Source organism: Pelophylax lessonae (genome assembly GCF_965119305.1).
Source record: "Pelophylax lessonae genome assembly, chromosome: 4".
In the NCBI taxonomy this organism is placed as follows: domain Eukaryota; kingdom Metazoa; phylum Chordata; class Amphibia; order Anura; family Ranidae; genus Pelophylax; species Pelophylax lessonae.
In genome coordinates this window covers 205769669-205794839 of record NC_138771.1, presented here as the reverse complement: position 1 = coordinate 205794839, position 25171 = coordinate 205769669, and the positions used below count along the sequence as shown (strand labels likewise).

At 39.3% G+C, this 25171-nt stretch overlaps 1 protein-coding gene across 1 annotated transcript in view; it reads right to left on the bottom strand.

Moving 5' to 3' along the window:
• The window catches only part of TBC1D22A (TBC1 domain family member 22A), an 860932-nt gene that overhangs the window by 294737 nt on the left and 541024 nt on the right, over window positions 1-25171 (bottom strand). Inside the window, exon 11 of the mRNA XM_082254309.1 lies at window positions 7634-7761. Within this exon, the coding sequence (XP_082110435.1) occupies window positions 7634-7761 (128 nt within the window). The remainder of the gene's footprint in view (window positions 1-7633; window positions 7762-25171) is intronic.

Sequence of the window (25171 nt, the reverse complement as noted above, 5' to 3'; positions counted from 1 at the left end):
CTATGGCAATAGGAACGATAACACCAGGTTTTGGGCAACAGTCACTCAACAATTGTTTTTTTTTTGTACATGGTACACAAAGTCCGCTCTACAGCTCAAATATGTGGCAGTCATCACATGTAGTCAGTTTTTTTTGTTTCTCTTTCTCTCCAAATTAAAATCATTTGTCAATTTTCTTGGGTGCCATGATTAAGTTCAAAGAGCATCGCTTGCATATCATATAGATATACTAGGACTGGTGAGACTCATAGTGATTGGCAAATAGCTGACATGATATAGTACATTTGTACTTAAAAGTAATGTAATTTAGTCTAGTGATTCCCGAAGCCACGAGTAACTGGTGACATCACACTTATCTGCATTTTGACATTACGTTATTTTGTCTGCTTGGTTGACACTGCCTACTCTGTTCGGAGCCTGCTAAAGGAATGACCTCTGTCTCACAGCCTGCCAAAAGGCATGACTCCTACTGTAGCTACATACGCTAGCAAAGGACAAAACTACGGCCACAATTGTGTGGCACCAGCGAAGAGCCCATCGGGGTTTGGATAACTGAACACAGTTTCAGTAAACAGAGTCAGTGGTGAGTTGCCGGTAGCAACAGAACCCCCCTGGAGACTTGAAGGGTCACACACCACACAGTGGTAACCAGCAGAAGGCAGGGCAGAGTTATCTGCAGGCATATGACAAGGGATGAATAAAGGGGGTGATGAAAATCTAGAAGCACCTGGCTGAAGGGGGTAACCATTCAAATTGATAAAAAAAAACATTTCAATGAAAAAGGGTCTCACTATTAGGTCACAGTAAATCTATAGCAAGGCTAAACAAAGGTCCTTACTACTCATAATTACCAGATAAGCAGTCAGTTGAATGCATATGTCTGAAAAGTACACGTGTTTCTCTCCCTACCTGTGTCCACCATAATAAAGTATAATCACAGAAAGCCAGGAAAGCTGGTCCATAGCCTTATACGGAATATGCTTTCTCCATTGGGAATCTCCATGGAAGGCCGTCCCAGAAGCAAGAGCAACAGGACCAGATTTGCATTATGGACTTTCATACTATTATTATTGGACTATTGAGAACTCTTATCCTCATTTTGTTTTTTTTGTGTGGTTTGGACTCTTAGTATTTTTTTTTTATTTTTATTTTTTCTCCTTCCATCATTATGGAGGTATTGCATCCAGAACAAGTAATGAACTGCTGACACAGAGATCCAGGAATGTGGGGCTGTAGAGACGGAGAGTTTATAGTTTTTTTTTCCAACTAGTTTTATTTCAGATAGAGTGACAAACGCTCAAAAGGAGATTACACCTAAACCATCATGTTATGTGGGGCCTTTGCTTTCTGCAGGCCCCAAGCGGGCATCTGTTGCCATATGGGTTTAGGCGTAATCTCTTACCGTGTTGTGAGGATGAGGGGTTTATGTATAAAACTCCATCAGTAATTGTAAATATATATTAATAAAAGTAAATGTACCCATTTTTGATTACAAACTCATACTTGGGAATCTAGTGGAGATAGATTTGCGTAAGCCAGACGGAATGGTTTTAGGAATCCAGGGTAACACATTCCTTTGAAAGGCCAGCTGGCTATTGACGTGTAAACACATAAAGTGAATACCTTGTTATCTAGTCTGTGTGAATTTGATTTTTCGTATAGCCGGGAGGGAGCCAGTGAATGAACCTTATGGTGGCACCCTGCAATCTCATCTCTGGGTGTTAGACATCCTGATGCCAATAGACGAGGATGAATAAACTGACATCCCCGCCCTGAGTGGTATCCCTCCATATCAAAAGACTCTCATTAAGATATGCAATGAGGATAAGCCATCTGGGGAGGGGTAGACCACATGTCTCTAGAATAAAGATTGCATATCTTAAGTAGCAATTTCAGAGCCACTCCGCAGTTATGAATAATGGCCCCCACCAACATAGAGGAGTGGTTAGAAAGAGGCGTAACTATGGGAGGGGGAAATGGTCCAATCTGGGAAGAGATACGCCCACAGGAAGTGACAAGCAAGATAGCTGAACCAATGAGAATGGCCCTATACAAGGCTATGGGATATGGGTCTATATTAGGTTCGGTGAGACAGGGTGACTTCCTGTTTGGCATGGGAGAGCTAGAGCCATCACTAGAGGTAATTATGGATTAAGGAGTAAGGGTACATTGTATATTTTATTTGTGTCGGTCATAGGGTGTGTATATGAGTCTATACTCTATATATTGTATTTGTTCAGTTAAACTAGGGATATTTTACATTGTGTAGTATGTACAATAGTGATTATTGTTGTAAATTACGTAGGCTGTGCAAACCTTATACGAATAAATAATTGTTGTGTTAAAGTTTTCACACAGTCATAGAACTCTCATTATTAACCCAAATATTGTCTGAGATAAATTAACTCTCATAGATTTTTGGTAACAATACCCATTACTACATGAACAAACAAAATGCATGGTTTTCAAACAATGAAAGAAGCAGGCTGTATTTACACAATAAAAATGTAGTTTTAGTCCTTTAAATAAAGGTATTTTTGTGGATAATCTTTAAAATTAAAATTTAAATTTAAAATAGTTCAGGAGTCAATTGTATTGTATTTTTTAAAAACACCTATGCAGTTTTATTTATTTTACATTTAATACATGACAAAGGGCTCCCAAAAAAAAATTGTAAAGTAATGAAAGATGCAGCACAGCAGGAGTAACTCCCTTTCAAGCACTCTATGTCTAAATCTTCAGACTCCACCCGCTAAGGCCTCATGCAAACTAAAGCAGTGCATTCAAGCACATCAAGCGTTTGGGAATTTATTTAATTGGCCAGAGTATTAATTTATTCTGGCCAATTAAATTGATGCTCAAGCGCTAAACATGCCTAATGTTTAGGCATATTTACATGCTTTCAGGCACACCAGGCATTTTTTTCTGCTCAACAAAAGGGAAAGGAGAGCAGCGCCATCTAAGTGCAGCGTAAAAAATGCGTTTAATAACAACAGACAAATGCAAACTCACAGGATGGGCATGACAAACCAGCATGTAAAGGGTTCATTCACTCCAGTGGGAAGAAGATCAGCGGGGATCTGGGAAATCTTCGTAGGCTGTGCGGATGGGTCCCAGCACTTCTGGGTATGCGGTGTCCCTCAGAGAAAAGCCGCTAACTTCACTTCCGGGTGGAAGGTGGAGTTGGAGGTGCATGCATTCGAAGCATGCATGCTTCTTCTTCAGGCAATCATTCAATTTTGGGCTACTAATAGCCGAAAATGTTTTTCTGCTCAAACACTTTTCTCCTGAACATGATCTTAGTCTGTTTAGATCTCTGCCCCTAAATGCTGCTGCCTGTAAATGCTTATGTGTGCATGGACACACAGGAGTTGATTTACTAAAACTGGAAAGTGCAAAATCTGATGCAGCTGTGCATGGTAGCCAATCAGCTTCTAACTTCAGCTTGTTCAATTAACCACTTGCCAACCAGGCCATAGACAAATGATGTCCTGGGTCAGCAGTGGAATATCGGGATTATGGCTGCAGCAATATGCCATAACCCTGGTATTGTTTTTTTTTTTCAACTGACGATTCTCTAACCGATAAAAGTGGTCCAAACGACTAAGCGCCAAGGGTCACTGGATCACTTTTAGAAACGGCGGGAGGGGTCACTTCCGAGTGGTTCTCGGCTTTACCTGGTGGATCAGGAAGCCCAAGAATCTATCTGACGGTTGCAGCGGCTGGTAACAGATGAGTGGAGAAAAAATAGCCTCCTCTTATCTCTATGGTCCAGGAGGACCGGAGCGATGACATTACATCGTTTCCAGGTTCTGGCCCAATATAAACAAGGTAATTTCCTTTTTTAAAACACCAGATTTTTTTTTAAAATTTTATCTAATGCTTTACATTGTAGAGAAGAGATGTGGGGCCTTATCGACCCCACATCTCTAAATAAAGAGGACCGGTCACTGCTTATTTCTATCACAAGGGATGTTTACATTCCTTGTGACAGGAATAAAAGTGATCACATTTTTTTCTTTAAGTGAAAGTTAAAGCGCCCCATCCTTGGGTGCAGTGGCAACTGCATTCATAGGTCACACCCACATATGTAAACAGTGCTCAAACCACACATGTGAGGTGCACAACAGAAATTTAACAGTGTTGTGCTGCCATATGTGTATAATACACAATACACAACTCAAATGTGTATTAATGTTGTATAAACAAATAATTATAACATTATTTCAAACGCCACAAAAAAAATATAATCATGCAGTGTGAATGCAAGAATATAGTGCACAAGATGCGAAAAAGTGTTAATCACAAAAAAAATTGAATCCAAAAATAGGTAGTGATGTGAATAGTGATAGTGAAATAACACCCAGTGCTCCCCTTCCAGTTCAAACACACATAGTCGCTTACCAGAAACTCCGACCTATCAAGGTCATTAACCACCTTAGTGAACTTCACTGCTCCCTTTCCCTTCTCCAATCGTCCTTTAAGATAGCAATGCTGGAAAGCACCTCACAGGCTCAGGGTGCAGCACAGATTGTGTCTATTTCAATGCTTGTTTTTATCCTCTTTGTGGTTAGTAGATTTTAAATAAACCCTTTTTGATTTTACTGAATGTTGCGGAATTAGCTTCTTCTTTCATTGTTATATGGAATTATCTGGTCTAAAACTGTCCTGCATGAGCCTGTGAGGTGCTTCCCAGCATCGTTATCTTTAAGGATGATTGGAAGGGAAAGCTAGCCCAAACCTAAAGTGAGAGGTGAAGTTCACTAAGGCAGTTAATGGCCTTGATAGGTCTGAGTGTCTGGTAAGAAGCTATGTGTGTTTGAAATGGAAGGGGAGCACTGGGTGGTAATTCATTGAAGTTGGAATAAGAGCCACCTGGCACTGTTTGGATCACTACCTAATGGACTTATTTTTGGACTCAATTTTTATGTGAATAACACTTTTTCTCATCTTGTGCACTATATGCTTGTATTCACACTGCATGCCTATATTTGTTTTGTGGCATTTGAATTAATGTTGCAATAATTGGTTTATACAACATTTATACACGTTTAAGTTGTGTATTATACATATTTGGCAGCGCAACACTGTTAAATTTCTATTTGCTATTATTGGGGTGTACAATATTGTGAGTGCAGCTGTTTCACCTCACTAATTACTAATCATTAGCTATAATAATTTTTTTTGCATTTTTTTAACTAAGCGCAGGTATTTTCATATTTCAACTATTAACTGGTAGCCTGTAGATATTTTGGAAGATTTTTAGGTCCCGAAGTTTGCAGCCATTCCATGGGCAATTTTAAAGCATGACATGCTGGGTGTCTATGTACTCAACATAACATCATCTTTCACATTTTACAAAAATAAAATGGGTTATATATTGTTTTTTTTTTTAATTCATTACACTCTATTTTTCCACAAAAAATTCAGTTTGAAAAACCGCTGCGCAAATACCGTGACATAAAAAAATTGCAGCGATGACCACTTTATTCTCTAAGGCCTCTGTTAAAAAAAAATAAAATGTATGTGTGTATTATATATATATATATATATATATATATATATATATATATATATATATATATATAATGTTTGGGGGTTCTAGGTAGTTTTCAAAAACACAGATTTTTACATATATGAGAGAAGTGTTAGAATTGACCCAGTAGGGAAGTGGTTAAGTGTTGGCAAAAAATCTTGGAAGCTGATTGGTTTCTATGCATAGCTGCACCAGAGTTTGCACTCTCCGGTTTAGTAAATCTACCCCACAGGCTAACAGAGGGGCATTTAGGGGTAGAAAAACAACATGTGGCCAAAATCTCAATCCGAAGAAAGAATTAAAGATTACATAATATTTTTATGCAAGTTGAATTTTGATTTAGGCAGTTATTTTACCACATCACCTGTTCTCACCTAGACATCTGCTACTCTATAACCAGTTTAAGGTGAAGAAAACTTATAAAACTTCTTCGAAATGTGCTTTATGGCCAACAGAAATAATTACATTTCTTTAACCACTTTAGAACCGCTCACAGTAATACTACTGCGGCAGAGTGGTTCGTTATCGTCCAGCGACGTAGTATTAACGTCGTTGGACACTCCCCCTTCTGGGCGGCGCTTGCGCGCCGCCGGAGGCTCGCTCCCGCTGTTTTCATTCACAGCGGGAGTCGGGCCAGGGGAGGAGCAGCGGCGATCGCCGCTGCTCTTACCCGATCGTCGGGGATCGAGTCTGGAGATCCGCCCGCTGTGTGTAAACACAGTGGGCGGATCTCCATAGTGACAGGGAGTGACAGATCGGACTGTTCAGCATAGCTGGACATCCGATCTGTCCATGACTCACACAGTCACCTCCCCCCCTACACGTCAGTAAGCACCAGGCATACATTAACCCCTCCCTCTCCAATAAAATTAACCCCTTCCCTGCCAGTGTCATTTTTACAGTAACAGTGCATATATATAGCACTGATTACTGCAGTAATGTCACTGGTACCCCCAAAAGTGTCAAAAATGTCAGTCAAGGGTCCGATCTGTCCGCCGCAATGTCGCAGTCCCGCAAAAAAAAATCGCAGATCGCCGCCATTACGCGTTAAAAAAAAACACCAAAAATGACAGAAATCTTTCCCTTTGTTAGTAAACGCAATAACTTTTGCGCAAACCAATCAAAATACGCTTATTGCGATTTTTTTTACCAAACATATGTAGCATAAAACAAATTGGCCAAAATTTTTTAAAAAAATTGGTTTTTACATCTTTTTTGGGGGGAATTTCATATAAAAAAATGTTAAAAATATTGTTATTTTTTCAAAATAAACGCTCTTTTTTTGTTTATAGCGCAAAAAGTAAAAATCGCACAGGTGATCAAATACCACCAAAAGAAAGCTCTGTTTGTGGGAAAAAAAGGACGTAAATTTCGTTTGGGTACGGCGTCGCACGACCGCGCAATTGTCAGTTGAAGTCGCACAGCGCCGAATCGCAAAAAGTGGCCTGGACGGAAGACAGCAAAATCCTCCGGTGGTAAAGTGGTTAAAAAATCTTTGTACAATGGCTAAAAAAAATAACTTTAGATTTCTAGTTAAAGTTTACATAATTTATACATATAGTCAACTTAACGTGCACCCATATTCATTTAAAAAATGTGAATATATTATTTTTTTACATAGGAGCTTGAAAAGCATTCCACCCAACAAAATCATGGGTCATAATGCACAGGCTTCTGCAGACTGTCACTGCAGTCGCTGGTCCTTATCAAGGTACGAACCTTCGGTTACAGGGCTACAGGAGGTGTCAACGATCTACATACTTGTGTTCAATTGAGGACTACGAGTCCCACTGAGGCAGATGGAACTGAATGGATGACAACTTTGACATGTGCCTAACGCATGCTAATGAACAACAAAAAAAACAAAACAATAAAAGAATAGCAAAGCAAAGGCTATGACTCAGGCTGTGTAAAACAATAAGACTTTATAGTTTTTCACAATATATAACATATCTGTATTGTTTTAGATGAGATGATGTGTAGATATGTGCTGTTTTCATGTCAGGTCAGCATGTAACAAAGGAAAGGCAAACTCTAGAGAAGACTGTTTGCACACCTAAAATTAATAGCAATGGGTCACCTGCTGCTCGGACTCACCTGGTATGTATCCCATAGTCTGATGGTACACCGCAGGGGGATCTCTCTCATCAGAAGATTATTCATCCAACGGAAAGCAAATTGCAGGTATTCAACCTCATACTGATGTAAGTGTCTATGTACTTGTTCTGAAAAGAAAAAAAGCCACTTGTTACATCTCAAGATACTTCACATTACTACATACTAATAATATATTGAAAGAGAACCTTCAAGCCAATCACAAACAATATTCTCTGCATATGTTTTTTAAATCCTCCCCTCATGCCTGTGGTACTAGAATTTATTTTGCGTACTGGGCTTGCATAATCTAATTCAAGTCAGGCTCACATTAACTTGGAAAATATTCAAGCCAACTCAAATTAAATAATATGCTCTAACACAAGAAATAATAGATATTTAATGCTAGGATCAACACAGCTATATGTAAAACAAATGATACAGTACAATGTTCAAGGTTGCATAAAATAACCAATTATTAACTAAACAATATGCCAGTGAAATTGGGTTGGTGTTAAGAAAAAAAAAAAAATGCATCAAAAGAATAATAATGGTTTTACATATCATAGCCAGTCAGATGCATGCTCACATTTTCTAACTGTTTAAAAATAATGACTAGAAAAATTCCACTTTCCTTTTGTCCCTATTTGTATTACATGTATCAGGCTTTAAATGTAACATATTTTCTACCTGACACATACCATGTAATGAGAACTGCTACTACAACTCTGATTATAGTTATTACCAATATTAACACAGAACATCCACAAAAAAAAAAAAAAAGTAAATGAAGACAGAGAGTATAGTTTAACATCACTATCAATTCTTGCCCTGAGTGAGACTATAATATTATGTATGTCCTAAACTTTACAAACACAATTTTCTTAGCACAAAGTTTTAGGGTTGGGGTCCCATGCAAACACAGGAATAAAATATAAAAATATTTAGACAGTATCTGTGGTGATAAATAAGCTCCAAACTTAAAAGACAAGGGTTGCCCATCATTAGACCACTATGCCTTTTTGAAAATGAAAGGGTTAGTTCACCTTTACCAGAAAAAACTGCCAATTCAGGTAAGGGTATCTGTGCAGCTTTGAGTAAATTTGAAAAGTGCCCTTGCTATAAGTGTAGGTCCTTTACTTACCTCAAGAAGCATGACTAATACTCCCAGGACATACTGTTCACCTTCACCATCACAGGATTGAACTCTAAAACTGTGAGCTCAGAGCTACTACATCAGGAGAAAGTGCATGTGAGGGGTTTTAAACAGAGAAAGAGCTTAAAACTGTGATGGTGAAGGTGAACAGTAATAGCTGGGCCTCTCCCTTAGAAATGTCCTTGCAACATCCTCAGAGTTTTCCATTCAGGCTTCATGAGGTACAGTACATAAATAGACCACACCTATAGCAGGGGCAATATTAAACTTTGGTCAAACAAACTGCACAGCTTGTTTTCATCTACAAATATCCCTTGTCTGTAATGGTGAACTATTAAATATACAGTAAGCAATGCAGCCTTTACTCTACAGTCATTAACACGACATGCAGATTTTCAAATAAATCCTTGATATATGCATCCATAGATCACATACAATATGCTTCCTAGAAAATTTAAGGGAAAAGTTCCCTGGTGGAAATTTGGGGGCTTCCATTATTAACGTCTCATTCTGCAAGTTCTCAGCGTTTTCTGGCTGCCATGCTGACTCTCTTGCTTCAATATTCTGTATAACTAACCTGAAACGAATTCACAAATAAAGATGTCTGACTTTTCTGTAACTTTCCTTACATACATACTTGCTCTAATGAATCAGAACATATCAAGGCCAGAGGGTCAACAAAATATTCAGGCAGCTAGCATTACATAAGGTGGATAGCGAAGGTGACCCCCATGTTTTAAAAAGTGAATGGTATAAGAACTATGCAAATAATTATGTTTCACCTACACATAAAGCTACTGGAAAAGTGAAAAGCCCCTTTAAATACTGGCCCAACAGTAGAACATTGGAATGAGCACACTGCTATAGATAAAGGATGCAAGGTGAAGGGAACTCTATAGAGAAAGACTGCACTTGTAACTTCGAAGACAATGTTTGTGGCTATAACAAATGGTATTTCTTCATGCCCCATAAGTGCTTTTTTATAAAAATTATAAATCACTTTTCTTACTTTAAAAGACCCAATGAAAGTCACATTGGAATTTGATTGTTGGGTTTAAGTATTATCATTTCAAATGTAAGCACTGTAAGATTCACTAGCATTTAAACAATAATGAATAATGGTCCACTAAACTATGAGCATCACTCGCCAGTTATATTGATCAAGAAAAGCAATGGCAAGTGCCGAATGAATTCATTCTTCCTTCTTGTAAGTAATTGTGAGCAGATGCACTTTCGCAGATAAAGGCAATTTAGTTAGCAATAATTCTAAATTTAAATTTTCCAACTCACTAGAAATAAGCATTTGCACATAATGAATGAACAGGCAAATGTAATTATTGTCATCTATCAAGCAAAAAAATATTTTTCATAAAATACTTATGCAGCAGTTTATGATAATACCATTATACAAGAGAGAAAGGCAATGATAGCTCTAATACTGAAATGTACACGGCTTAAGCAAGTGCCATTAAATACATTTCTCAGCACTTTGAACATTTTGCAGTCATATTTTCCATCCGCAACATGTCACCTTGTTTCCATGGGGATAAATGATGCCTACCAATGCTGTTAAGAAGACTAATTATCACTGTATATCAAACAAACCAGTTGCATAAAGAGGACAGCTATTTGTTACCGAGCTTTTAAATGGTACTGAGTTGGATATGCAAAAATAACTGCTTGGTAAACAAGGATAGCAGTCAAATTATCATTATCAGGCCATTAAATGAATAAAATGCAACAATAACTCGTATAAGGCATATAGGGTACAGGTAAAGCATGACCAAACATAAAGAAAAGATTTATCACTATTTAACTCCTCTCAAACATTTACTTTCATAAACTAATCCAAGTAGGGGTTCTTTAGAGAGGCAAGTACTGGTGCCTTTAACCACTTTAGCCCCGGAGGATTTGGCTGCTCAATGACCAGGTCCTATTTTGCGATTCGGCACTGCGTGACTTTAACGGACAATTGCGCGGTCATGCAACGCTGTACCCAAATGAAACTGATGTCCTTTTTTTCCCCACAAACAAAGCTTTCTTTTGGTGGCATTTGATCACCTGTGTGATTTTCATTGTTTGCGCTACAAACAAAAAAAAAGCGACAATTTTGAAAAAATAACAATATTTTTCACATTTTTTATATGAAATTCTCAAAAAAAATGTAAACATAAACATTTTTTAACATTGTACACCAATTTGTTTTCGGCTACATATTTTTGGTAAAAAAAAATTACAATAAGCATATTTTGATTGGTTTAAACAAAAGTTATTGCGTTTACTAACTACGGGAAAGATTTATGTCATTTTTATTGTTTTATTTTTTGACATTTTTGACACTTTTGGGGTACCAGTGACATTACTACAGTAATCAGTGCTATAAATATATATATATATATATATGTGATTCTAACTGTCAGGGGGCGTGGCTTGTGAGATCATCACAGAGACATGCAATCCTATATAGCAGGATCGCATAGCTTCTGTGATAATCTAAGGGAGAATGACAGATGGCTGTGTTTACATCAGCCGTCTGTCTTTCTCCCTCTGCTGCGGGAGATCATGAGTGACCTGCGGCCATCGGAGCCTCCGATCACACGTGCTGGCTCCCCAGGGAATGAGCCCCAGAGGCGACTGAGCGAGCGACATAGGGCTACGTCGCTGTGCCGCAGTAAATGTACGGTGGGCGGGGCTGAAGTGGTTAAAGGCTAGATACCTTTAAAAAAATAAAATAAATTATAATTGCAAACTATGCATTTTTTTATTTTTTTATTTAAAGGAGCCCGCAAAGCACCTGTGATCAGAGAATCAGGGGTACAACGTCAGGTTCCTGCACACACTCCTTCTAGCTCTCTCTGTTTGTACCCCTGTACAAGCTGTCAGTTGGAGAGTCGGAGGATAATTCAATGGGGTTCAAGTGCACTGATTACCACACTCATAGTCTATTGAGAACTACAAGTCTATCTGACACAGTGGTAGACAGGACATGTAATTCATTCATTTACAAATAACTGCCAATAAATAATGCAGCTGTGCAGGTGGAGCCTTGCATAGTCAAAATGATTTTAAATGGTACAATGGCTGCAGGGGAGAAGAACCAGGCAGTTTGAGGGTGGGAGAGGAGGCATTTGCACAATGTTACATCCAAAATACAGTATAAATATTGTGCAAAAAGGTAAACAAAGTCTTTAAGATTTGGACATGAGCTCTGCAACATATTTACACTCAGGTCCAAGGAGATTGACTGAGGAATTTTGTGAAAGCAACAAGAAAAGCAAATATTTATTACAATTAATGCAGTAAACCAACCTACAAGGATAGTTCATGTTTTAGGTGGAAGGGACTGCCATGGTTTCTTATTTCTGGGGTTTCCAGTGATAGTCAGCTCCTTTCTTGCTTTGCCACTATTGATGGGCTTGGGCGTATTCAGATCGATCCGGCCAGGAAGCCCTCACTGCACATCGCTAATCATAGGCAGTGAGGCACATTTCCTGACCGGCAGCTACACATACACACACTGCCTAAGATTGGTGGTGTGCAGTGCAGCCTCCTGACGGGCTCGATCCAAACACACACGAGCCCACCACTACTTGCCACTATATAATCCAAAAGGCTTTCAATTTGGCATTTTTCAGTATTAACTGTTATTCAGTTTTAAATTGTTCTGATATTTGAAAATGCATTGCCAAAAAGCAGCATTTTGAAGGCATGTCATCTCTGGTGATGATCATGCAGGGCAAAGTCACTTTTTCGAACATAATAAAAAGTTAGGCCGATATAAAGACAAACTCTGCATATCAAAAGTGACAGATATGTCAAACAATTCAACTGTGGACCCGCCGCCCAAACCCCCATCGGATGCATCCAGCAGCCTGCACTGAAGGGAGATGGCGTCCAGCCATCTGAATGCAGTGCAAGCGGAAGCTCTGCACTGCTGATCCCTGGGCCTTCTGACTCCCCTCCCGCTGGGGAGCTTTGATTTACCCGATGCTTGGGCCGCTGGACTCCCCCCTACCTCCGTTGGCTGAAGTCGTACTGGAAGGAGAGCCGATTGGTGTGCCATCCTCCCTGAACTGCTGCTTCAAGTGAAGGTGTAAGAAGGTGTCAGAGTTTCTTGAGGGGGGGGGGGGGGGAGTCATGGGTGAAGACCCCTTAACCAGCTTAGCACATTATCTTCCTTCAAGCACTGTCCCTCCGGGAGTCCCCTTGAAGAAGAGACAAGCGATAGACCCTTTACTAGGATTATGAGGGAACGGACAGAGACAGAAGGCCCTTTATAATAATTAGCAGAAGGTTTACTGCTGCTGTATCCTCTGATTGCTGTATACTTTTAAGCCCTTCCTCCTATGTGCTCAGCTATACATCTTGTTCCTCGATTTAAAAGGACTGAGTCTATCCCTGGCCTTTGTGGGCTGTGTCGCATTGCTCTTAGTAGTAAATTGCTCAACATTGCTACTTTCCCATATTTCTTCTTGTGGTAATTACTTATGGTTGCCCAGGCTCTTTTTGTCTTCTTTTTTTTCCACCCCACAGTTGAAACTACCTGGGGTCGAAGATGAAAGGTAAATCAAAAGCTAACAAAGTAATCCAAGCCGCCCCTAGCCTAGGAGATATCAAGCGCTACATGTCAACAGAGACTAGTATGGTGGAAAAGGGGCCTGATAGCCCCAAACAAGGGGCCTCAGGGTGGCCAGGGACGGGAAAGCAAAGAACTATAAAGGAGGAACCTTCAGCAGGGGGGGGATCAGTGACCTAGGCACAACCAGACCAAAAAGTACTGGAGGGATCCCTCAAGGGGGACCTAAAGTGCAAAGTGGAGGCTCTAAAGGGGAAAGCTCAGTCCTAATAGCAGAAAGAGATGCTGGCTTGGAGGAACCCCAAGCAAGTTTACCTCTTATTAAGGAAGCCTGAGCGGGGCTGCTGTCTAAAATTGAAACATCTCTGAAATCGAATATATTGGTAGTCCAGCTCGAGCTCGGGGGGATGGCGAGCTTTACATTTTTTTTCTCTTATTTACTTTACTTTTTACACTATCCCTTTAAAAAAATGTTTTTTGATCACTTATTCCTGTTACAAAGAATGTAAACATACGTGTAAAAGAAACAGGCCGGACGGGTTCCTCTTTAATGTGAGATCTGGGGTCAAAAAGACATTACATCTACACTAAAAAGCATGAAAAAAATGAGCCCTTCAAGGCCGTTGGGAGGAAGCGACGTATGACGTCGCTCCATTCCTCAAAGGCCAGAGAGTTGAGTGGGGGCCAGCTTGCCCTTACTCGAACATCCTGCCTGAGAGGGGAAAGGACTGAATCGTTTTCCCCGCTACTGACGCCTCCGGTAAAAACGGGGAAAATTACCAAGAATCGGCGGGAGGAGAGTGCACAAAAAGTGATCCCGGGACAAATCCACCGCTGAGACTACTTTTATGTAAAAGAGGACCGCCCGCCCTGTAAAATACCAGGGTTATGGCAGCTATGATCAAAGTAGCGACGCAAAACTGCGGCGGGCGGTCGGTAAGTGGTTAAATCCCTGATCAAACAGATGCAGGCCTCTAATATCTATCGAAGATTCTTTTTTTCTTTCCTTTTTTTTTTTTAAATCTCTTTTCCCCCTTTCTCTCTCTTCATTCAGCACTTCTCTCTAGATTAAGATGTATTAGCTGCTCCTTTGGCTGCCCATGGCTCTGGTAAAGCTAGTATCATATAATGTTAGAGGCTTGAATACACCTAGCAAAAGGCATAAGATAACTAAACAACTGTATTACGGGGCGGGAATCAGTTATTACATATGCCTCAGGGATTAAACTGTCATTTTGCCTTTTTTCCTATGTGGTTTTATGGCGACTCGGTTTCGAGTCACTCACGAGTAGTGGCAATTGGCTTTGATAGGAGCACTGTGTTTACATTAAAGGAGCAGCTGGCAGATCCCGAGGGGAGGTTTTTGTTTATCAAGCGAAGATTATTTGATATGCAGTGTACCTTTGCAAACATTTACTCCCCTAATAGACAGCCAAATAAGTTCCTGAGGAAAATTCTGAAAAGATTGATGATATTTAAAAAAGGGGAGGCTTATTGTAGCGGGAGACTTTAATATGGGGTTGAGATTCATTGACAGGGCTTTCCCGTCTCCCGTTACAAAGGCAGAATGAAATTAGGAGATTACTGTGGGAGAATCAGTTGGTGGATGCCTGGAGGGTTAGACACCCAGAACTTAGGGATTATACTTGTTACTCCTCAGTATATGGGTCTTATTCAAGGATTATATTTAATAGAGCATCAACTACTAGCCTCCCTTAAGGATGCGACAATTAAGTACATCACACTCTCTGATCGTGCCCCAGTGATTGTTTAGTTAGATTTACTTACAGCGATACCCATAGAAAGGGCCTGGAAACTGAATGATTCGCTCATTCAGGATTCTAAGATAGTTGAGAAGGTAAAGAAGGAGCTGGAGAGCTTTTTTTCTATCAATGATACACCGGAGATTTCACAAACGATTCTGTGGGAATCGCATAAGGGTTATATAAGGGGGATATTATTAAGCATCAGGAGACCCAAAAAAGGGGGAAAAGAAGGAAGGGATGAACCAGGTACTTAGGTTGAGCCATATATTATAACAATGGACTAGACCCAAATGTAGCCCAGAGAAGGGAGAGATAATTGAGAAGAGAGGGGAACTGATGGCCCTTATAGAACAGGAGACAAAAAGCGCATTTCATATAGTCATGAAAGAAAAATATCAATGGGGGAACAAACCTGGGAAACGGATAGCAAAAGCAGTAAGGGAGAAAAAACATGCATCTTGTATTCCCAAAATTAAAAACGAGAATGGGGAAATTATGCACTCCCCAGATATCGCTCAGGCATTCCACTCATACTATAGTCAGCTTTATAATGTTAGACAGAAAGAGGGAGGTAGGGAGAGAGGAAAGGAAGATCTGGCCATGAGGGAAAATCTGCGGGAGCTTGATCTCCCCAAGGTTACCCAGAGAGGATTTAGAAGATTTAGAGGCCCGATCACACACGAATCGGTGGGGTGGGCAATAAAAAATATGGCCCTGGGGAAGAGCCCCAGCCCCAAAAGATATTCAATTCTGTATTCTGTAAAGGTTTCAAAAAAAATCCTGGTCCCCAAATTATGTGAATATTTCAACACAGTTGGGAAAAAGGGAAACTTTAATAAAGTAGTCGTTACTTGCCTACATAACTCCTATTCTGAAGGAGGGGAAAGATCCTACAGCACCGACGAGTTACAGACCTATTTCCCTATTGAATGGATACATAACGATCAGATGGGCTTCATGTCCGGTCAGGAGGGGAGGGACAACTGCCCAAAGTAACTCCTCTTGATCCATGAAGTGAAAAAGAAGGGGACCCCGGCCGTGTTACTGTCGGTATATGCCGAAAAAGGCCTTCAGGGGCTTAATGCTAGAAACTCTGAGATATCTAGGCATTGGAGATAGGATGATACAATGGATCTTTGCCTTCTATTATCACCCAATGACAAGAATAAGAGTAAATGGCAGTTTCTTCTCCTACTTCAAACTATATATAGGGACTAGGCAAGGGTACCTCCTCTCCCCAATGCTGTTTGTTTTGGCCCTAGAACCTCTACTGGCAGCAAGTCGCAAAAATCCAGACATTAGAAGGGTGAGAGTGGAGAATAGGGAGTACAAGGTGGCTGCATATGCGGATATGCCATACTAACACAGAGAAAAGGGTCGGGGGGTAGCTGCGCCCAATTTAAAAAAAATACTGTCAGGCAATCTCTATAGCATAAATAGCAAGCATAAGAACTTTCACAGATCTTTGTGATAAACGTACTGAATTTAACAAAAGTTTGTGAATGAATGAATGGCTGAATAAATAAAGGTGACCAAAGTGTATAGCTACAGAGAAAAAAAAAAAAAAACATAGGTTATTTATTACATTTCCTGCAATTCTATCTGGAGTCTACAAAAATTATACAAGCTTCCTAATTTCAGGGCCAAGCATATGTGCATATCTGTACTTCTTGTCATGTTTATACATAACCGATCAACTATCCATCTGGCCCAGTCAGAACTCTCTATCTAATAGGACATCTCATAATATTTTGATTAACATAACAGCATATATACTTTTTGCCATTATATAAAGTCTCATTTCACAAGACAGGGCAACATGCCTTCTGCTTATCTTTCCAGTTGTGCCACATTCGTAAAAAGTATATGCAAAATATGCAGTTTCTATGACCTCTACAGCCTACGCCATAGCTTCACACATTTCACTTGGAAAAAATAATTGTCTTGATTTATGACTGCCCGGTACTTAATTATTTGCAAGCACTACCCTCCAAAATGACTTTCTTTATAAAATAAATACTGATGTCAAAGCATGTATAGGTCCCCTAGGTACTCTTAAATGTTAATTATGTCTTCCTTTCAACACCTCTTGCTTAGTTAGTGTATTCTAAAGCACCTGAATCACTCAAACTCAGGAGAAGACAAATCATCCTTTTTCTCACATCTGTCACAAGTAGCTTTACTTAGTGTCCTTCACATAGCAGGGTTACCTAAGCTTTGCTAATATGGTTCTGAATAACTACTCTACATTTCCAGCAAGGCCATTTTAAAGTAGCCATCATTTTCTGACAAACCACAAACCCTTAACTCAAATGTGTTTATGCGGTAACCCGGTTTCCCTACCACTCTTTCATAAACAGCAGCAAGGTGTCAATCTCCCAGTATTTGACATGAGAGTTAGACATCCAAAAGTGTATATATCCAGCAATTACAAACAGACCAAAGGTCTCATACCCTATAATCACAATAACACTTGCTCAGATCATACCAGTGTGTGCAAATGGCTAAAAAGTACGCCAGCAGTTTTACAGAGATGGATTAGAGCTTGGCAAGGAGCTTGTCAAACAGGAGAATACCTAATTATACAGTACACGCACTGCGTACAGGGTTAACATCCTAGACATAACAGTTTCTCTAAATGGACTCTGCTGGAACAATACTCACACAAAGCTCAGACATGCATAATCAATATCACAAATTTTCCTTTTTTATTTCCAGTAACATTCGTGGGAGGAAAAAAAATGATCTTCACTAATCTAAAAAGATTGCAAAGTCTTGTTTTTTTTTTTTAAATAACAAACGTTATATTTGTCTGCTCTGTGCAGTTGGTTTTGCACAGAATGGCTCGGATCCTTCTCTTCTCGGGTCCCTCTTTAGTGCTCCTGGCCCCTCTTTTCCTGTTGAGTTGAAGCTGCCTGCTGTGGGGGCACCAGAGCCGAGTCAAAGCTCCCTGTGTCCATTCAGACATGGAGCCCTGACCCAGCCCGCCCCCTCTCTCTCCTGCTTGGCTGACTGACTTTGATTGACAGCAGTGGGAGCCAATTGCGCCGCGCTGCTGTCTTAGCCCATTGGGAGGGGAGTCCCGGGCACTCCTGGATAAAGATGGGCTCAGGTAAGTATATGCATTAAGATAAAAAAAAAAAAAAACCTTCTGCCTTTCCAATCCCTTTAAGATCCTACAGTAAAGCAGTCATTCTGTAAGCAAAAACTTAGACTGCCAAAATTCTGAGGACGAGAAATAGTCTTAAAACTCAGTCTTGCTTTTAAAACACCGCCAATAATTTTACTTAAGTGAAGAAATAGGTGGAGAGTTTGTACATAGTAACCAGTAATATTGCAATTGCCATCTTGTCAGTTCAGATTTAAAATGTATTAAACAAAGTAGCTGCTAACAGGGCAATTTTTTTTCATGACACAAGGTTAGAACCTGTCCTCAAATGCCAAACAACCCAACAACAAGTAATCTCAGACATAAGACATTCTGATAAATTACAGAAAGAACAGATTGCCAGACAGGGGCTGGCATCAGGACATCCTTATCTCATAGTCTCTCATGTAGATTTTTTATTTCTATGTGTGTCTTAAACAAAAAATAGTAAGTTACTTTGTACCTGGGAACAGAAAAAAAGGCCCTGGACAATATGGGTAACAGCACCACTCCCCCCGCTTTTATAAAATCAAATTTCTATATAAGCATGCATAACGCAATGCCCGTCAGAACTTACTTTGTAATAAAAAAAGAAAACTACTAGCCTATCAAAATAAAAAGCCTCAATTTGGAATGGCTTAAATGCATGTCAATAGTACATTACCAATTGTATACCAATATTATTATAGATAGATGCATACACTATAGCTTACATGTCTACTTTTTACAACTGCCTTTTCAAAACAGCATTTTCTTGTATGTCACTAACACTGTTTCAATTGGTAGACATATTTGTAGAATATATGTTGCATTTGTAGAAATGCATAACCATTTACAGATTGTTCCAAAGAGTGGAAAAGGTATTATTATATCCAAGTAAATAGAAGCCTTTCCTTCCAGTTTCCCAGTTTGAAATTAGTATGTGTTAATTCCAAAGTAATATGATCACAGAAGCTGCTGGCTTACATAAATGAAAAGCTAACACGAAGGGATTACTGAATATAATTTCTTTATTGGTTTATATTAAAATGTGCAATGTACAAAGGGTCTTAATCGCACAGCTTTTTATAACATTATGATATCACCAATTTGTGCAATGGAAAGAGAAATAATGTAAAGCATCCAACTGGAAATAAATTAAGAATGCTTAGGCACTGAGAACATATGTGCACATGCTCGAAGGCAAAAGAATTATGAAAGCTAAAAACAAACAAATAATTGTCAAACAATTAACTATTCCTTAAAATATGAATCTCAAGTATGACTGGTTGCACATATGTCAAACTCACTGAACAGTATAACTAATGCAAGTAACAAAACCCCTAAAACAGTGTTTAGAACTTTTACACTGTCACAGTATGTGCTGCATTTAAAGCGGTATTAAACTCAAAAACAAAGGCAAAAACAAAAGTATTAAAAGTGCAGCTCACCAATGCTTAGATGTGGGTTTTTTTTTGTCTTTTTTCTTTTATTTTCACCTGGTAATTCATTATTTATAAAATAATTTTTTATAAAAAAATATTCATAAAATGTGTTATTTTTCAGCAGATCGAGCTTTGTAGACAACGTAGAAGATAAAGGGAGACAAACCATATAACACTCACTGGGGGTGATTAAAATAGTCTGCTTTTATGTAAAACTTTTGTTCACATAAGGGGAAAAAGCAATGTGCTGCTCATAAAGGGTTAGGTGGAGTTCAGCTTCACTTTGTTAGTCATGTTCATATCCATCCGCAAATCTAAGTCCCCTTTAACATGAACACTTAGAATTCAGCTTTTAGTTGCGAAAAGAGGAACTTTACTGCAGCTAAATGCAGACAATGTATCCCTATGGCCCCATTCACACACTGCGTTTTGCAATGTTTTACATAACATACGGTTTTGTGCATTTAAGAAAGATCAAGTTGACAGCGTCCAGGAGCGATGTACCGCAGCTATCTGTATATAAATGCAGTTAATCGCAGTACAAAGAAAAAGTAAACAGTTGCTATACAAAGGAAAAAATTTACTACTGCAGCTAAACGCAGCCACATGTAAACGCAAGTAATTGCACATAATCACAATGTACAAATGTGAGTAATTTTTGTGCCAGGAGTGTTGGAATTTCAAAATAACAAAACATGCTTTTACCAGCGGCACAAAAACTGCCAGCATGAAAGAGGCCTAACACTACCCTCTCCCAGACTGACAATGCTGCTGTCCAAAGGAGTCTGCTTTACTACTTAATACAGGATGGAGACACCCTAAGACAGGAAGTGCATTACTGGCTGGATCACCAGGTAAAAAATGATAAAAAAAAAGCCTAAAAAAGAAAACAAATGCAATCTAAGGATTCTACGCTGCAATATAGTATTTTTTTTTCCTACATGTGGCGTTTTTAAGAAAACCTCCACATTGGATGGATGTTTAAAGAGGCAGGCTGTATTTAAAGAAAGCTTCTAGTGGAAGAATGTGGAGGATGTCATTGAGGTCTGAAAATTCAGGCACATGTTTGCTTTAAGAGTACTCTTACTGCTGCTGTCAAATCACCTTTAAGAAGCATTAGCAAAAAAAAAAAAAAAAAGGCAAAATGGCTTGAGTCCTCACATAATTTGCAAAGAAATTATTGAAGATCAAAAGACAGCAAAATAAGAGTAGTTTGGACTGTTCAATCAGCAAAAAATAAGCTATAATGGGCTCTAGATTTACTTCTAGGTTTATGTTATTACAATACATTAAAAACTATTAAAGTTAATATCGGAGGAATAATCACAAAGTAAGGTGCAGAGTAAGGTGAATAAAACTATGCAGGATACAGCAATAACATCTTATAAATCTTGCAAATATAAGATAATTCCATTTAAATTTTATAAAAGAGGAAACATTAGTTTTGATTGCAATCAATATATGTACATCATCATCATCATCATCAATCAATATATGTACAAAAGTTTGTGGGGGGTTGTTGGCCATGACAGCTAATTAGTTTCTATCTTTAGGTTGTTCAGCTAAGTTTTGCAAATGAAAGACAGAAACAGATTGATTGCTGCTCCAGATTCTATTTGGTTAAGTTTCAATAAATTCCCCACACAGTGTTTTGAATTCTCCCGTCACAACCTCTGGCCTCTATAACATTGTCAATGTATATAAGCATGTTCCATGATCATTTTTACAAAATTTTACTTTCATTTATGCATGGTCGCATGATCATCCGTGTCAGATAGGCTGGACCACTAGGGGAGAAAAGAGCAAGTAACCTTTTGTCAATCTGAAGGCTGGAGACATGTGCATGGCCAGTAGGTGCGTCATGTGGGGCGGTTTGCTGGGAAGGAAAGAGGAAGTGTCCAGTTTCCTCTACATAGAAAATTAAGCATGCACAGAGTGGCAATCTGGATCAGGTTCTAATAAGTTTCCACTCTGATGAAGGAAGTCCTATGAACTGGCAGGATCACTAGGTATTTACTACCTACTTCTCTGCATTTAAAAGAAATGTTTAGCACACAGTTAGGGAATACATTTTTTGAAGTGAAAGACGAAATTTAGATTTTGGGGTTTACTGACACTTTAACTGTAAGACGTATAAAAACAGATGAAGAAAAACAAAGCAGAAGCAGTGAAACTTCCAGGGAATCCTACACCAAAAAAAAAGGACAAAAACAAGGTGATACTGAAATTCTGCTTTAAGGTTAGCCTTGTAAAGAAGCTAGAAGTTATATGCCTAAAAAGAATATATAGATATTACCGGCGCTTGCTCAAACTTCCACATACGTAAATAGTTTAAACAATTGTATGTATGAGGCTAAACATGCTATAAAAATGCTGTAATGCTAAATGCAGTAATTGCTGAGATAAATACCGTATTTATCGGCGTATAACACGCACTTTTTCCTCCTTAAAATGGAGGAAAAAGCAACTGTGCATGTTATACGCAGATATAAGAAAAAAAAAGTCTAGGAAACATCACCGAGAGGTAGAAGGGGCGGGCGGGGCCAAGGAGAAGGAAGGATTAGCTGTCATCGGAAGTCCCGCCTCCTATGCCGAGACGTGTGACGTCTATCATAGGCGCCGGGACTTCCGATGAAAGTGATAATTCGTCCTCCCTTCTCCTCGGCCCGCCCCCTTCTACCTCTCAGCGCTGCTTTCTGGCCTTTTTTTTTAATTGATTTGGATAGTGTCATTGGCATTGGTGAGGCTGCATTTAAGGACACTGTGCTGGCAAGGCTGCATTTATGGGCACTGCGCTGGCGAGGCTGCATTTAAGGACACTGCACTGGCGAGGCTGCATTTCAGGACATTGCGCTGGCGAGGCTGCATTTATGGGCACTGCACTGGCGAGGCTGCATTTAAGGACACTGCACTGGTGAGGCTGCATTTAAGGACACTGCACTGGCAAGGCTGCATTGATATACACTGCGCTGGCGAAGCTGCATTGATGGACACTGCTCTGGCGAAGCTGCATTGATGGACACTGCAATGGCGAGGCTGCATTGATGGACACTGCGATGGCGAGGCTGCATTGATGGACACTGCACTGATGAGGCTGCATTCATGGGCACTGCGCTGATGAGGCTGCATTCATGGGCACTGCACTGGCAAGGCTGCATTGATGGACACTGCGCTGGCGAGGCTGCATTCATGGGCATTGCGCTAATGAGGCTGCATTTGTGGGCACTGCGCTGAGGAGGCTGCATTGGTGGGCACTGGTGAGACTGCATTTGATTTAAAAAAAAAAAAAAATTCTGAGTTCAAAGCCATTTATTTTAAATTTCAGCTTTTTTCCTGAAATTTCTCTCCTTAAATTTAGGTGCGTGTTATACGCCGATAAATACGGTATAGAAGTATAAGTGCCAAAAATAATTCATACAATGATAGTACTAAAAGTTCATAATACAATACAAAGTCATGTAAATAAAGTGCTGGATGCAATGTTACTAATACGAATATATATATAAATATATAAAGTGCCAAAAAAACTCAAGTAAATTCATATAAAGGACAGTCCACATAAATGTCCAAAAAATGTGCCAATGTGCTCAAAAACTGTGCTGATTTCCTTAGTGATGGAAGGTGTTCATCAGTGAGAAAGGTGCCACACTCCCTCCTGCACCCCTACTCACCAGAAATGAAGACCCTCTCTGGGTCAAATGTGGCCTTAAAGGGGAGTAAGGAGGTCTTGGATATGAAATCTGGGTAACCTCCAGCAATCACAGCTCACTTCAGTTGAAAATAGTGGTTCATTAATAGGCTCAGCACAAATAAATAAAAAGATCCATAGTGAAGTACTGCTAAAATATTGTTTAATCGCAAGTAGCAGGAATACTTACAAAACAAAGGTTAAAAGATTGCAATGAGATGAATACAACAAGCTTCCTGGAACGTCATCTCTCATGCGTTACATGGATTATGAATTTTTAGTACTGTCTATCATTGTATGAATTATTTTTGGCACTTATATTTATATATTTATCTCAGCAATTACTGCATTTAGCACTTTACAGCATTTTTATAGCACGTTTAGCCTCATATATTCAATTGTTTAAAACCTCTTTATGTATTTGGAGCAAGTGCTGTTAATATTTACATATATACTTTTAGTCAAATTCCCTTTTTGGGTGAACAGCAGCTGCTCATTGAATCTTTATATATTATAATAGCGTGGGTGTTTTATTTTACCATAGAAGTTATTTGCACTAACCATATTTAGCCCAACTAAATACATTTTTGTTGAGCAAATGATATTCTTATTTACCCTACAAAAAGAAAGTTTTAGATTCTAACATATTTAAAACACAACTGTTTACTGGGACCTAAAAAAAGCTTTTCAGCACCGCTCTAAGCAGGAGTGTGTTCTCTGCCCCTGTGAAGCCTGTGTTCAAATAGTTTCATCCAGAATCTCCTGTCTAAGCCATATTGTGTGTATTATGTGGCCGCAGCTGGCACTTCCACCACTGACCATGCCCAATGATGCATTTAACTCCACCCATCCCAGGCTTAGTCATAGAGGTCATTGCTTATTGGGCCACAATCAAACCAGTCTTGCTAAAATCCCAGCTTAAAAAATAAACAAAACAGAAGCATGTATATCCTACATAAATATCTGCATTGGGGGCATAACTACAGATCATGGGGCCCCAAACAACCTCCCTACTGTCATTGGTGCTATTATAAAGTATGCCTAAGTCAATGATAGATAGAGGGAGAGCTTCTAGCATAGTCAATAAACTTTGAACTAGTATTGTGGGCGGAAGTTGTCAGGAAGAGGGGCATAAATGCAGGGAATTAACGTTTAACAATATTTTTCCAGAGAAACATTCTGTCCTTTGTAGCTCAGCAGTTTTTCAGCATCTCAGATCTGAGGGCCTCAGAGTAAATTTTAAAGGCTAAATTCACCTTTTACAAAAAAAAATAAAAAATAAATAAATAATAAATGCACACCTTTTGCAAGTATATAAAAAAAAATATGCATTTATTATTATTTTTTACTCTAAAGCCTTAAAGGCATTGCATCTAATCAATGGCCAGGTCCTGCAGACACTCAGTATGGCTGTCGTACGGACAGGCAGTTTCTGAATGGCAGGAGAGCTGACAGTAGATGTAGTTCATTCATTCACAGAATGAATGTGCTCTGTGAATGAATGATGTGTCCAAGTGGGTGAAGCCCTGCATGGTCACCATGTATTTAAACTCGGACACAGGGTGCTGGGAGAAGATCCCTCGCCCGCTGACACAGGGAGGGGGGATCAGGAAACATGTAACATGTTCCAAAGGTGAACTTATTCTAAAGGTGAGCTTTAGGCTATCCCACCTCTTCAATCACCACAACAAGTAAATGCTAAAAAGAAGGTGTATTGCAATTATGATTATTATAATATGTATACAACATTGCTAATACTTCTGCGCATGCAATTACTCTGTTT